Source organism: Anarhichas minor, unplaced genomic scaffold, assembly GCF_050575085.1.
Source record: "Anarhichas minor isolate MPS153535 unplaced genomic scaffold, ASM5057508v1 ptg000007l, whole genome shotgun sequence".
Taxonomy (NCBI): domain Eukaryota; kingdom Metazoa; phylum Chordata; class Actinopteri; order Perciformes; family Anarhichadidae; genus Anarhichas; species Anarhichas minor.
Window position 1 is genome coordinate 4,123,763 of NW_027466453.1, and position 15,711 is coordinate 4,139,473.

The 15,711-nt window shown below is 42.0% G+C and overlaps 1 protein-coding gene across 1 annotated transcript; it reads right to left on the reverse strand.

Moving 5' to 3' along the window:
• Positions 1–2,866: 2,866 nt before the first annotated feature.
• On the reverse strand, positions 2,867–8,851 carry LOC142940362 (deoxyribonuclease-1-like). The gene is made up of 8 exons (XM_076083072.1): positions 8,714–8,851; positions 7,908–7,996; positions 7,660–7,746; positions 5,703–5,812; positions 5,203–5,315; positions 4,946–5,097; positions 4,764–4,857; positions 2,867–3,043 (listed from the first exon to the last, which is right to left on the reverse strand). Exons 1-8 carry the CDS (start codon positions 8,849–8,851, stop codon positions 2,996–2,998), a joined length of 831 nt encoding a protein of 276 aa, XP_075939187.1. The 3' UTR covers positions 2,867–2,995.
• Between the last annotated feature and the right edge of the window lie 6,860 nt (positions 8,852–15,711).

Here is a 15,711-nt window from a genome sequence, read left to right on the forward strand (position 1 = left end):
TCATGACAGAGTTTGGTGGAATTTGATTTCCACCAATCATTTGACAATGATAGTATGTCATATAGTGTCCTGGCATTTGGTTGTAGTTTCCTGTTATATTTTGATAAGTTCACTCACCGTCATGATTGGTTTAAAGAATCCTTATAGTAGAGCCCTGCATGGGAAGTATTACTTTAAATACCTCAGAACAGCTGTATGATGTCTTCAGTTCCACTGGAGGAGAACATGACGCCTATGATGTCATAGTGATGTCATTAGGATCATGTGAGCTCGGGCTTGGACAGTATAAACTGAAAACATGCGTTACAAACTGGGAAAGTAGAATTTAAAAGCCATGAATATTTACCAGACAAGGAGGGTCTGGAGGAATTATAAAATGATAATGGTTGCATTGTGGGAAATGTAGGATTGCATTTTTCTTGTTTTTTTGTTTTTGTATTTAATCTACCTCTTGTGAGTCTCCCCAAACTTTACAGATGTGAAAAAAAAATAAAATTCCCTGAGTGCTCCTTTAATCTCCATTGGTAGTTGGTGCTCATCAACTTATTGCAATGGAAGGGAGGCAACATGTGGGCTAAACTTTTACTTAGCACCGTTCAAATATATATCGTCTTTACACTTCAAATGTGGGTTCTTGTAATGAGACACAGTCTGAGAAAGAAAGTGAAGAAAGTAAGAAAGAATAAAGTATATATATATATATATATATGTACAGTTCCCGACCGTGCTGATGATGTTCATGAGAGTCGTGTTGGAGGATTTCTTGTCTCCAAATGACTTGATGTTGAAGGCTGATGACACATGGACAGTTAGCATGTAATAGTTATACTGCATGCTGGAGGAGCCTGAAAGACTCTCTGCCCTGCTGTGGGAGTCAGAGACGCACCAACACCTGCACCCCTGGACACACGCAGCAGGATCTCTGTTCCTGCAAGTTTATATAACTCTGAGTCGTTTCATGCGCTGCTGTTTGCAGAGAGGATCCTGGGTAAAATATTACCTCCGGCATTGCAGGAGATTACATTATCCTTTTACTGTGGTTACGCTGGTGCGGAGGTGATTCAGGGTGCAAAGGTTGTAAAACATCATCAGCTGGAGTGTGGTGGTGTTTTGTATTGGTGATCCAACATAAAATGTGACTGGAAGTTACATTTAGTCAGTCAGATTAAAAACCATATACTGTGTTACTGTGACATCAAGTAGCATCTGTGCATAGTGTTGGATCGTCTGCAAGAAAGATGATTCTCCACAACAACAAACAGGTTTATAGTATTGTTGTACTACATAATTCATCCATGTTACTGTGACGAAAAACATTTTTGCATGAAAGAAGAGTCCGAGGTGCATATTTACCTGCTTCTGTGAGTCGTGTGGGGAAGGAGAAGGCCTGTTGTGAGCAGGGCACAGAGGCTTTGCTTGTGTGAATCCCCGGAGGCTCCTCTGCAACTTCTCTCGGGAGGTTTTTATTTACCTGCACAGTGCATGTGACCGGGTCAGGCTGGAGGGGAGGGGTGAAGAGAGGAGGTGTGTTGCGGATGGGGATCGGGGTTTTCAGGTCAAGGAGACACGTTCGGCAAAATTTACCCTCACAGTGGTTTCATGTGTCGGCTACAATGTGGCAGTCTTATGACAGAAATTCAAAGAATGCCGGGGAGGGATTGTAAACTATTCATGGCAGCTATATACATTATTTTACGAGACTTATGAGATAAAAAGAGGGCCTAAAAATCTGCACATCATTTGGGAATGATGTGCAGTTTCCAAGGAAACAATCATCCTGCAGAGCCCACATCCTATTTTGTATCTAATTTTTCTCCAACTGTTTTACAAAAATAGGTTTCAAGAATACTCTAAATTCCACCCACATATCTATGCAAGGAGAGAGGGGAAACTTATAGAATGATACACTTGTTTGGGGGACTTCGTGACACTAGTTGAAAAATGCATCTGCATTCGGTGTCACATGTTCATTTGTGTCAATTGTGCTAAGATGGTTGAGTACAGCTCCCTGCAGCAGCTCACCTTCACTGTTCAACCAGCAAGCTGGTGGAACACTCACCATAATAAGTAGTTTGTTTGTTTCACTCATGTAGCAGAAAGGAACAACTGCATTCTGTTGCTAACCCTGTGTTGGACAATGACAATAACTTAACCTTGAACCTTGACAGACACCAGTGATTCAGTGACATAAATGTTTTCTATCCAAATTTCTAAATATTTTATTTAAAGTAACAATCCGTTCCAATTTACCATCAAACCATATTTTGTGAAATATTCAGTATACTAGTTAGCCAAAGCTTCACAGACCTGCTGTGCCCAGTTACGGTTGCTAAGCGGTGATTGGACAGTTGCTCTTCGGGGGAGGGCTTTAGTGAACAGTCAGTTATTGCCACAGGCCGGTCTCCACCGAGTGCCTAGCCTTGCTGTACCTTCATGAACCATAACTAATGAAAGTAACCCTGGGTGCATTTGAACAGCCCACAGTGGGCGATGCCTTTGTGATCTCACAGTTTTATCTACATTTAGCCTGAAATATCTGAAGCAATGATGGTTTTTGTTGTCAGAGGATTGATTCGTGTGATTAAGGAATGAAATGAAGCTGTTAAAAATCACATCGTCACTTTCATTTTTATCTTTAAAAATGATCCTCATAAAGTCTCTTTCGGTTTCAAGGCAACAGAGACAGACGTACTGCTACTACTGCTGGCGTCACGACATGCAGATAGCTTTAGTTTTTTGTGCAACGTTTTCGATACATACCTCTGAAAATGTTGCTGCTACTTGATACAATAAAGGTGAATGGACTTTTGTTTGTGCTGCTTCAAACATTGAAAGAAATGACAATAAAACAGAACAGCAGAAATAATTTCTTTATTTTGGTCTAGTCAATTCAATGCTGCATGGTTGCAGCAGGTTCCCCCACTGAGTCATCATTATCCCAATTCACCGTGGAGGTCTCTGCAACGGTTTTGGCACTCATGATTCAGGTACCCTTTTACATCAGCATCACCTCCACAGGGAAATGGTCGCTGACAGCCAATGCCTGAGAGAGAGAGAGAGAGAGAGAGAGAGAGAGAGAGAGAGAGAGAGAAAGAGAAAGAGAAAGAGAAAGAGAGAGAGAGAGAGAGAGAGAGAGAGAGAGAGAGAGAGAGAGAGAGAAAACATCGTAGGTTTCTCCTGTGGCACAATTTCTAGTTGGTCCGGCTTCAGCAAAATGTCCTCGGTTAGACAGAAAACAGGTTTATTATGTTTTGTAAAACTCAAGTCATCAAAATACCCTTTTCACTTGCATCACTAAAGGACTACATACAGTACTGGTTTTACATGTTTCAGCACCATCAACCAAAACTGATGACCGTTTTCCAAGCATGTGTGCAAGTTTGTTTTAAAAAATAGTCAACAATTAAAATTTGCTGCATTATTTGGGGCCCTGAGCTGAACTATTGCTCGGCTGGTCTGGGAATTTCCAGCACATAACCTTCCTGAAATCTGATTATTTGGTGAGTTTTAGAGGTGCGTGGAGGTGGACTTTGATACACTGATGTGTAATTATGAATCCCACTGCTCTTCTTGGCAAAACCGCCCTGTGTAGCTGGTGACAATGTTAGGGTTAGGCATTAGACCTTTACTAGTTTGGGCCAGTACAACCCATTGGTCAGGACATAGAACCTGAACAAATCAGGCTACCAGTACCTCGGTGAGCATGGTTGCTGGCCAATCCTTGCGCTTGAATGGCTGCGCAGGGCGGGTCTTGCCAAGAAGAGCAGTGGGATCCATAATAACGCCTTACTGACACCTCCTCGTGTTCAGAATCTGTTGCACCTGTAACCTCCCAACAGTGATGTCACTGTGCATTGACCAAGCCGTCACTATACTTCTACATCACTGCTGCAAGGAGAAAACCATTGAAATGGAATAGGAGTAGAACGCAATGAACGGTTTTGTGTTCATTTGACCAGTATAAAAAAAAATTGTGATTATTGATAGTTATGCTAGCTTGTCCTTCCCTGGAGTGGCGGGGAGTAAGGCGGAGTTAGACCCAGAGCTGCCGCTGGCCTCCAGCCTGCAGCTCAGCTCATATTCTGTAACCAGTGTAGCATTAAAGCATGATGGAGCTAGCAAGCTAGTCACTTAGTCAGCTGTCCACTAGTTAGCTAGCTAGCTAGTTAATGCTGGTTACAATAAATGATCCATGACAATAGCGATGTGCTTTCCTACGCTGTGACAAGAGGATGAAACATTAAGTGGTTTGTAGGATTTTATCACAGCAAGGAGCTACTCTTAAATACTCTGTTCTTTTTCATGACTAAATAATTGCTTTTAGAAACTTGTATAGAATTTTAAAAACAAAAAAATGGCCCACGCTCTGACTATCCTGCCACATTGATTTGAATGTGAATGTAAATGTTAAATGTACTTGCTTTAACCCTACATGTCATTCACCCATTCATACACTGATGGCAGGGGCTGCCATGCAAAATGCCACCTGCCCATGAGGACTAAGCATTCAGGACTAACTGACATTCATCCCACACATACACTGAAGGCACAGCTTTCAGGAGCCATCCTCTGATTGAAGGACGACCCGCTGTAGCACCGAGCCAGAGCCTAGTTCTATGTCCGTTCTACTCCTTCATTTATTTCTCTGGCGACGACATGAAAGTGCTCTTTATAAACTGCTCTTAATAGACCCGGTCTTTTTGTAAATTGCAACTGATGTGAATTCTATCACAGAGGAGAGATAAAGCTAAAGTTGTTTTTACCTCGTCCAAGGTGAGACCAAAGGCCGACATGAAGTTGTAGACCCCAGCACTGCCAGTCACCACTCCATTCTTTATGTCATCAGTGATCACAATCCTGCAGATACAGGAAGAGGAGTGGAATTTAGAGTCTGTACACCTGATTGTGTGTGTGTGTGTGTGTGTGTGTGTGTGTGTGTGTGCACCTGTCATAAGGGAAGCCGGTTTTCACTGAAGTGTGCTGATCGTCGGTGATCAGCCAGTGGAAACTCATGTCCGTGAAGAGGCGGATCTTCTGCCAGTCGGAGTCTTTTACGTAAGTGCCGCCAGCGTTGAAGTCGCCCAGCAGCACGATGTTCTGCAGGGAGAGCAGAAATAGTTTCAACCGTCTCCATCTCGTATAACAAATTAATCATCCAGTTTTAAAAAAAAATAATTGTGTTTTCTGGAGGAGAACATTCACATTGGTGTTCAAGCGGGTGTTGACATCAGTCACCACGTCATAGAGGGCATCGATCTGCAGCACAGCCTTGAGTGGTGTGGTGTGCTGGGGGATCAGAACAAACTTCCCCACAGCTATAAAACAGGAGGAAGGAGAAAGGAGTGAGTGAACGAAGACGGAAATGCGAGATGACAAGAGACAAGTTGATGTTTTGGATATGGCAGACATGATTCATTCAACAAAAAAGTGAGCTCACTGTCTTTCAAATGTGGCAGCACAGAGTTGCCGGCCCTATTTGGCGGACATAAATACTGTATGGCAGTCAGAATTCTACTGAAGACAAAACATTTTCTAAAGGGGCCTTGGTGACCAACGGATCGTGACCTCAGAATCTCTCACACACGTCTGGTGTTTAGTTCTCAGTTGGTCGCCTCACGAGAGAGGCAATCTACATCACTGGCGTCCTACAGTGAGGAAGAGTTATCGCTCTCTGTTCTTTGCCGCACTCTTTCAGAGCCTACCGGTGTGTGTGGAGAACTCAACGATGAAGGGCGGCCGGCTGAAGCGAGTGTAGAAACCGTAGGGAATGTCGTTGTAGGTGTAGGATCTACCCACGGACACTATCCCCACCCTGCAGAGGAAAGATAGTACTTAACCACATCTCTCACTTCCTGTAAACACATTGCTTTTGAAGTAGTCTTCAAAAAGCGGTTAAAGTTCATCAACTCTTTCTTGTAGTCAGCTATTCACAGCATTGCTGGAGCATTTTCACAAGTTGTTTATCATCGTCGTTTATCGGTCCTGTGACCACTCGGGAGCAGCTTGACCGGTCCTGAATGTGTGAATGGATGAATGTAATGTGCAGAAGTGTCATGTTTGCTGTTTTTGCCAAACAAATTTACATATAATTACCAAATGAAGACTGTATTACTAAATACAGCTGGACCAAAACGTACTCTGTATTCACCAGTATTCTTTGCAGAAATTAGATTTCATGATGTGTTTGGTGTTTTTAAAGTGGGCTATTTATATAGTAGATAGTATGCTGGGCTATGCTGTATATTGTGCATGTTATGCAATTATGTGACATTCCATATAAAATGGAAATTTCAAATGCATTTACGTTGTTCACAACACATCTGCAAACAATTTGCATTCATAAAGGAACAGTGTGTAGGATTTTGGGGGATCTATTGGCAGAGTGATGTTTGTTGCATGTTTTCATCACCTGAAACTACGAATCGTTGAGTTTCTGTTAGCTTAGAATGAGTCTTTCATAGCTACATAGAGAGTGTGTCTTCTTCACAGAGTCCTCCGTGTTTCTACAGTAGCCCAGAATGGACAAACCAAACGCTGGCTTTTTGTGTTACCTGAAGGCGCCTGTAGTTTTCCGACATCCTTGTAAAAGGAGGGATGAGTGAAGAGGCGTTGAGTTGGTTTGAATCTGCAACCTCACCACTAGATGCTCCTAAATCCTGCACACTGGCCCTTTAAGTGCCTTTGTTGAGAAATTGCATTCGATGGCACGAAAAGCTGTCAAAAGTGTAGAGTTTTCTAGCGCCGCATGTGACACATGATCACCCATATTTACCTTAAACTCTGATCTGCTAATATCTGTACTGAACCATCTTTCATAACAACCTGTGGTGGGGAGTAACCGTGTTATGTGGATTATGTTGTGGAACAATCTGTGGATTAATCTGTGGACTCTTTGAGTGTGTCGAGATAAACAGCGATACTTTTAGGAAGAAAGGAAGTTGTTTCACCAACTTGTACGAGGGAAATTGGATCAATAAAACCTGTTTTGCTTTTACCTACGAGCAGTGTGTGAGCTATGTGCATAGGACCAGAAACACGTGTCAACTTAAGGTTTACATTCTGCTGCAAGTTTTGGACGCTATACACATGTACTATTTGAGTTACTTGTACTTGAGTGTTTCCATTTCCTGTTACTAAATACGTCCGCCCCACTACATCTCAGAGGCAAATATTTACAATGAAGGTTTACTTCAGTTACTTTACTTAAGGTTACTTTTCAGATTGTGCTTTCACATAAAACATGTAACATACATTGTAACATGACGCATTGGTACAGATTAAACTGCCCAACAGTATATCAATTAGTTCAAATTGGCTCCACCAAGACCAGCTAACAATAATAATCTAGCATTGTAATCTATTACTCTGACAGGGCTCAGTCTGCTGCATTATGTGGTTATACTTGTGATACTTTATGTTTTTCTGATAATACTTATGTATTCGATGTTGAATGCTTGTAGTTGAGTATTTGAATTGTAATGTTGGCTACTTTTACATAAGTAGTTTTCTGGCACTAATCGCTGACAATAAGGACAAAGACACTGTGCAGATCTGAAGTATAACTTTAAAAGATAAATAGTTTCTTTTCTGGTCACTGATGTGGGGTCTCAACGGAGGATTCCTGCAGAGGATCGGTTGTTTTTGCCTCTCTCTGTTTACCTGAAGAGGAAGAGATATCTCTCCTTGTAGGAAGTTTTACCCAGAGGCTCGCTGACGACGTACTTGTACACCAACTGAGGACAACGACTGCGTAAACACACACAAACACACACAGATGTAGAGCATCATTTAGTTTGTCTCAAATCATAATGTGAGTTCATGAGCCGTCCAACTTAACTTCTACAGAAGGTCACTATATTCTGTGTGTAGTAATATAAGCACTATATAAGGTGTGTGGTTAGTCTAACTTGCTGACGGCCGTCATGAGTCTTGTGGTCACTTCCAGATCCGGGTCTCTGACCTCCTGGATCAGAATGATGTCGTAGCGACAGACAATCTGAGAAACAGAAAACAACACATATCTGATTAGAGTTCTTGCTGCAGTGCCGTCTTATTATATTCGTGGTCTGTTTAGTTTCATTCCATTCAAGTAGAGTTCTCCTGAAACAAAGAGAAACAGAACTAAAAGAGGTGAACCAACATAACATCTCCTTTTCCACTCAAATTAAATAATCTGTGATGGTTATTGTTATTGTTAATAAAGGGGTACTTCACTAATTACTCACTTAAAAGCTTCACTGGTCATAACAGGGTTCAACGTTAATGTTTTTTTTTTTTTTAATCACTTGCCCCCATATAACTTGTTTCATTTATTTAATCTGTGTTGTTATCAAATACTAACAAAGACCAAAGTCAGGAAATTACTACATTATGGGAAATGTAGGATCCATTTTTTTTCATTTACTATTATTATCTTTTAATCTCCTCTTGTGAGTCCCCCAACTTTATGGATTTGAAAAAGAATAGCTGGAGTGCCCCTTTAATCTCCAAAAGCCTCTGAACAATACAGTATTGTAACTAAATCTAACGACATGCTCATACTTCTAATGTGCTACCAACTTATTGCAATTGAAGGGAGGTCAGCTGTCGGGTAAACCTCGTGGTATTTTAACGTTACTCAGCGCTGTTCAAAATATATCCTCTTCATATCGATGAGATACAGTCTTAGAAAAAAGGAATATTGGATGCAAAAAACAAAAAAACATTTTCAGACCTCGCTGATGATGTTCATGAGAGTCACGTCTTTGGATTTCTTGTCTCCAAATTGCTGGATGTTGAAGGCTCCCAGCAGCAGGGAGGTAGACAGATGCAGCAGGACCAACAAGAGGCCCAACACACACACCCAACGCATCCTGAGCCAAAGAGGTCACATTAGTGTTTATATTTAAAATACATCATTCTAAATCTTGATTTCATGACACATGGACAGTTAGCATGTAATAGTTATACTGCATGCTAGAGGAGCCTGAAAGACTCTCTGCCCTGCTGTGGGAGTCAGAGACACACCAACACCTGCACCCCTGGACACACGCAGCAGGATCTCTATTCCCGGCAGTTTATCCCAAAGCGAGTCGGCAACCCGGCGTTTCATGTGCTGCTTTTTGCAGAGGCATCCTGTGTCACGGGGTGTGGTAGAGAACTCAAACGCAAACCAGGCAGAGTAGCGTGAAGCAGGTGTTTATTCAACACAAATAGGAATCGTTATCATAACACAACAGGGAGTCCAAGCACAAGACAAGAGACGAGGGGGAAAGTCCAGCATGAACGAGACAAGGCAAGCAGACGGGGAAATCGGGAACAGGACAAGACAAATGGGCCGGTAGAACACAATGATCTGGCAGTGAGTGACTGAGAGGCAGAGGTTTAAATAGTGGCTAGAACAGGTGAGGAGAGTTGTGCTGATGAGGGAGTGCTTGATTAGTGATCAGGGGCAGGTGAAGGGAGTTAGACTGGTGCTGAGGGAGTGGCTGACAGGTAGAGTGAGGATACAGAAAGACACACACAGAACACAGAAGGCAAAGCCTGATCGTGACATCCTGGGTAAATTATTACTCCAGCAGGAGAATCATTATTCTGTTAGTAACATCTTATTAAAGATCAAGCAAAACCAGTCCCTGTGTATAATGTTAGATAATCTGCAAGAATTGTTCTCCAACTGTGTAACAAAAATAGGTTCCAGATCATTAATGCTTAATACCTAGCCTAATTAAGTATGTCATGGAATTTAAGAAATAGTAACATAAGACAATTTTTGACTTGAGAATGATGAATACAGTTTGAGAACAAGAAGATACAATACAGCATGTAGACTCTACAGGATGATTGTTTCCTTGGCAACTATCATGTTTCTCCTGAAAGATGTATAGATTTTAGTTGTTCTATTATCTCAATTTGCTTGCGTGCACAAAGCTGCCGTAAATAGGTCACTAAAAAATGACCGGCCCCCCACCAGGTTTGGGCTGAGCCCCGAATGTTCACAACGTGTGGATCCGCCCCTGCTGTGTGACATTTAGAGTGTGTACTGCTATGATGTGTTTGGAAGTGTAGAGTCTTCTGGAAAAGTGCATTTTCTGTCAGGTCCCATGTAAGGGTTGCATGCAAACACATTGAACCTGACAGTAGATGAATGTGGAAGAACTTATTTGGAAAATATTATGGAAGTAAAATTCCAAATGACAACATTTGCAGTATGTTTTGTGGAAGGATTTCACAATTGATACATAATAAATCTGTTATGCACCAACCACTGAGAATACAAGCATGTACAATACAACTTAGAGAGAGCATTTAATGGCTCGTGTTGTTTTTGCATTTAGAAATAAAAAGATTTCTAAAAATATAAGAGAAATTTACTTTCAAACTTGCACCTTAAAAACTTTAAATTGTGAAAAACAAAAATGCTATCGTTGTGTAGCTACATATTTTAACGTGTGTTTACATGGAGAAATTGATCATTGAAGTGCTTAAATTTACAATGCAAATCACCATATTAACATTAGAAGGGTTATTAAGGATTATTATCTGATAATTCCACCGGTCAAAGCACCTCTTGAGAGTGTGCAGATGATCAACAGAGGTTGTTTTTACCTGCGGCGTTCACAGCAGCAGTGAGAAGGCATCAGATGGTGAATATGTGATAAAGGAAGTTGATTTGAGGTCATGTGTGATGAAATCTCTCTCCTCTATTGAGTCATGTTTAAATGGTTTTCACGCCAAAATGTAAAGTAATATCTCCCGTAAAAACATGAGGTGAACCAAACTACAGCCTGGAAATATAATATGTGTCGTCTTAAGTCACACTTGTTTTCTGAAGGATAGACTTACTTATACACTTATTAGTTTATCTGTTCAGAGGTAGATGCATTCTTAAATATAATCATGTAATATATGAACATCAATGTCATGTAGCGATCATAGTGGAACATGGTTGTTATGTTTCCTTCACATAAGATGGGACATTGCTGAGGTAGAAATAATTAAAGATAATTATTGACGGTAAAACATTTTATACTTTCATTAATAACTTAAGTTTCACATTGTTTCCAAATTCATTCATATTTCAAAAGATGGGCAGAGATAGTGTGATGATGGGTGTGCCGTTATTGAGACCTCAGAAAATGTTCTATTGTGCTGTGATGGATGGAATCAGTAAGTGGCTTTTAGTGGTGGAATGAGTACATTTACTCAAGTAGGCCTACTGTACTTTTGAGGTACTTTTACTTGAGTATATCCATATCCATGCACCGTACATCCATCTTGTGCTTCTGTATATTTCTATTCCACTACAATTCAGAAGTACATATTTTTTACTCCACTTTATTTATTTGACAGCTTTAGTTACTTTGCAGCTTCAGATTGTAAATAAAAATAAAATATACATTTATAAAATATGATGTATTAATATAGATCATGCTGAATCTCAGCATATATATTTGTTAAAATTAGTTTTGCCTTTACCAGCTGCATTAGTAACAATTACACATAAACCCATCAGTTATGATAATCCAGTATTATAAAATACATTATAATGAAATGGGACATTCAACACAATGAATAGCTACTACGTTTGGTTCTTTCAGTAAATAAGCTATATTTTGATAGTATTAGGACTACTTTTTTGAATGCATGACTTTTACTTGTAACAGAGTATTTATACATTGTGTCGCGTGTGGTGCTCCCGCACGTTCTAAAGAGTTTTAAGAGAGAAACCTGTACGGGTCAATTATACCAAACAGTAATATATGACGAACAACAACACGATCAGTTGTTCATTCGTTTTCATTTTCTCGACCGCAAAACATGGATCTTAATTTTTTTCTCTTGATTTTAATTAAATTTTCCCTCCACTGCCTATACCTACGTTATAGTTTAGTATAGTGCTCGGAGTGAGGTGTCCCCAGGTCTCTCCTACTTTAAGAATGCATGTGACTGTGTGTGTGTGTGTGTGTGTGTGTGTGTGTGTGTGTGTGTGTGTGAGATGGTGTGAGTGTGCTGCAGCTTACCGCAGGGGCTGAACGATCTCCCCCTAGAGGAGACCCCTCTCTCTTGGTTTCGATGTCCCGTCCGGGATGGAAAAATGTAGCAAAGAGTTACGTTTTCACTTGTTTATTTAATTAAATTCAAAGTATATTTATTTGGATTCCAATTCAGAGAAAAAGTGGTCTGTCGACAACAAGTTTGCAACACCAGAAAAAGAATAAAACCTAAACCAGTGAGCAAAGTGTATTGCCAAAAAGTCCGGAGATTGGTTAAATTAATTTTAAATTGAACACAGGTTACGACCTGCCGCTCCCCCTTCTTCTGCCCTGATCTTCTAAAATCGAAGGTATTTATCATCAGCTGAGCAAGAGGCAGAGGAAGTCCAGCCCTCTCCTGTCTGTCTTGTGAGACAGCTCGGAGCACTGAACTCCGCCCGGACAGGCTATTGCTCTGGTCAGGACCTTATCTGACCCCCTTCCGTCTATTCTGACTTTAGTGACCCCCCCACTGTTACAAAGGACGTATGGCACATCTGCTCACTGTTAGGTACAAGACAATGGAAACATGATATCACAGTAAAAAACAATTATACAGGTTTGTTGCCAAGCATGGATTGTATAACAGAGTAAACTTTCAAATATATGTACTCTTTGGCAAGTTTATTTGACTGCTACCTTTATGAGGTATGGAGCCCTATCCCTAAGCAATAAGTGGTAAAATATCAAGAATAATAATAATATATAGGTCATATGTTATAAAAGGTTACCTTTGTCTGTATGTGTTCGTGGCTAAAACGCATGAAACATCAAAAGAGGAACTGTATGTGTATACCTGGCTAAGCGCAGGCATCACCAGAAGAGGAACTAATACAGTTGGTCACAGATAATTCATGGTTAATCGCTCGGCCATCAGTTGTCATGCATGTGTGTGCGTTTTGCAATAGGTGTGTGTGTTCAATGCTTTGCCGTATGACTTTGCTATATGTTGATATGTGTGTGTGTGTCTGTGTGTGCGTGTGTGTGGGTGTCTGTGTGTGGGTGGGTGTGGGTGTGTGTGTGTGTGTGTGTGAGATGGTGTGAGTGTGCTGCAGCTTACCGCAGGGGCTGAACGATCTCCCCCTAGAGGAGACCCCTCTCTCTTGGTTTCGATGTCCCGTCCGGGATGGAAAAATGTAGCAAATAGTTACGTTTTCACTTGTTTATTTAATTCAATTCAAAGTATATTTATTTGGATTCCAATTCAGAGAAAAAGTGGTCTGTCGACAACAAGTTTGCAACACCAGAAAAAGAATAAAACCTAAACCAGTGAGCAAAGTGTATTGCCAAAAAGTCCGGAGATTGGTTAAATTAATTTTAAATTGAACACAGGTTACGACCTGCCGCTCCCCCTTCTTCTGCCCTGATCTTCTAAAATCGAAGGTATTTATCATCAGCTGAGCAAGAGGCAGAGGAAGTCCAGCCCTCTCCTGTCTGTCTTGTGAGACAGCTCGGAGCACTGAACTCCGCCCGGACAGGCTATTGCTCTGGTCAGGACCTTATCTGACCCCCTTCCGTCTATTCTGACTTTAGTGACCCCCCCCCCCCCCCCCCCCCCCCACATTGTTACAAAGGACGTATGGCACATCTGCTCACTGTTAGGTACAAGACAATGGAAACATGATATCACAGTAAAAAACAATTATACAGGTTTGTTGCCAAGCATGGATTATATAACAGAGTAAACTTTCAAATATATGTACTCTTTGGCAAGTTTATTTGACTGCTACCTTTATGAGGTATGGAGCCCTATCCCTAAGCAATAAGTGGTAAAATATCAAGAATAATAATAATATATAGGTCATATGTTATAAAAGGTTACCTTTGTCTGTATGTGTTTGTGGCTAAAACGCATGAAACATCAAAAGAGGAACTGTATGTGTATACCTGGCTAAGCGCAGGCATCACCAGAAGAGGAACTAATATAGTTCATGTTCAGTTGGTTCATGGTTTATCGCTCGGCCATCTGTTGTCATGCATGTGTGTACGTTTTGCAATAGGTGTCTGTGTTCAATACTTGGCCGTATGACTTTGCTATATGTTGATGTGTGTGTGTGTGCGGGTGTGTGTGTGTGTGTGTGTGTGTGTGTGTGTGTGTGTGTGTGTGTGTGTGTGTGTGTGTGTGTGTGTGTGTGTGTGTGTCGAACTGCACCATGTGTAGAACACTGTGTACAGCTGATGCCTGCTTTGGAGAGCCACAGATCCATATGGCTTCTCTAAGTTACATTTCACTAACAAGGACCACGGTAATAACAATATGAGTTTCAAGAGGTTTATTGCGTGATGGAATGATCGTTAGATTTAGGAAGCAGAAGGGGTCGAGGGATGAAGGGATGTAGGGAAGAAGAAGAGGGTAGAGAGGGTTGTAGAAAGAAGGTTAGGGGAGCGATCGGGGACCGTTGGTGTCTCTCTCAGCTCATGTTGAGCAAGTGGTATCGGGAGGGCTCTGGAATTGCCAGTCGGCAGTGCCGAAAGCTGAGTTTATCTCGGGCTACGCTTCCTTGCTCTCTCTCAGCTTTCTTGCTCTAACTGAGACCTGGATCACGCCAGAAAATACCACCACACCTGCAGCTCTGTCAGAAGTGTACTCTTTCTCTCACACTCCCAGAGCTGCGAGGCGGGGTGGTGGTACTGGCTTGCTAATTTCCCCAAAATGGAAATACACTCTTGTCTCGGTTCCTCAGTTCTCCCCGTCCTCTTTCGAATTTCATGCGGTTACTGTCACTTATCCAGTCAAGCTCACCATTGCTGTTGTGTATCGCCCACCAGGCCCTCTTGGTGAGTTCTTGGAAGATCTCGACACATTAGTCTCACACTTCCATGATGATGGCTATGCACTCATCCTGCTCGGAGACTTTAACATCCAGACTGATAAATTAGAACCGCTTCTTTCCTTCCTCTCCTCATTTGACCTTTACCCCGCCTCTTCTCCTCCTACCCACAAGGCCGGCAACCAGCTGGATCTTATCTTCACTAGACACTGTTCTACTGCTAACCTCTCCGTCACTCCCCTCCAGCTCTCTGACCACTATTTCATGTCGTACTCCCTCTCCCTCTCCTCTCCCCCCGTACTTCCACCACCTACCCACTTGGTTTCTACCCGTAGTCATCTCCGCTCCCTCTCCCCGGCTGATCTTTCATCTTCTGTTACCTCTGCTCTCCCTGACCCTGAAGCCTTCTCTCTCCTATCCCCTGATATTGCGACTGATCTTCTCCTCTCCACCCTTTCCTCTTCTTTGGACAACCTCTGTCCCTTCACCTCCAGGCCTGCACGGCCAACCCTACCTGCCCCGTGGCTGTCGGACTCAGTGCGTAATGACAGACGGAGCCTAAGAGAGGCTGAGCGTAAATGGAGAAAAGGCAAACTCCCGGGGGACCTTCTTAACTTCCAAGCTCTTCTTTCCACTTTTTCCATCACTCTATCTACTGCTAAAGCTGCTTTCTTTCGCTCCAAAATCCTAACCTCTGCTTCCAATCCTAAAAAACTCTTCGAAACTTTCTCTTCACTCCTCCAACCCCCACCCCCTCCTCCTACGTCCTCCCTTCTCCCTGACGATTTCGCCAACTTCTTTGACAAGAAGGTAAACGATATCAGATCCTCCTTCTCTCAGCCCCCCTGTCCACCCTCTCCCTCTCTACCATCTCCAGCTCTTCCCCCACAGCTCTCCCTCCCCTCTCCATGCCCCATCTTACCCTA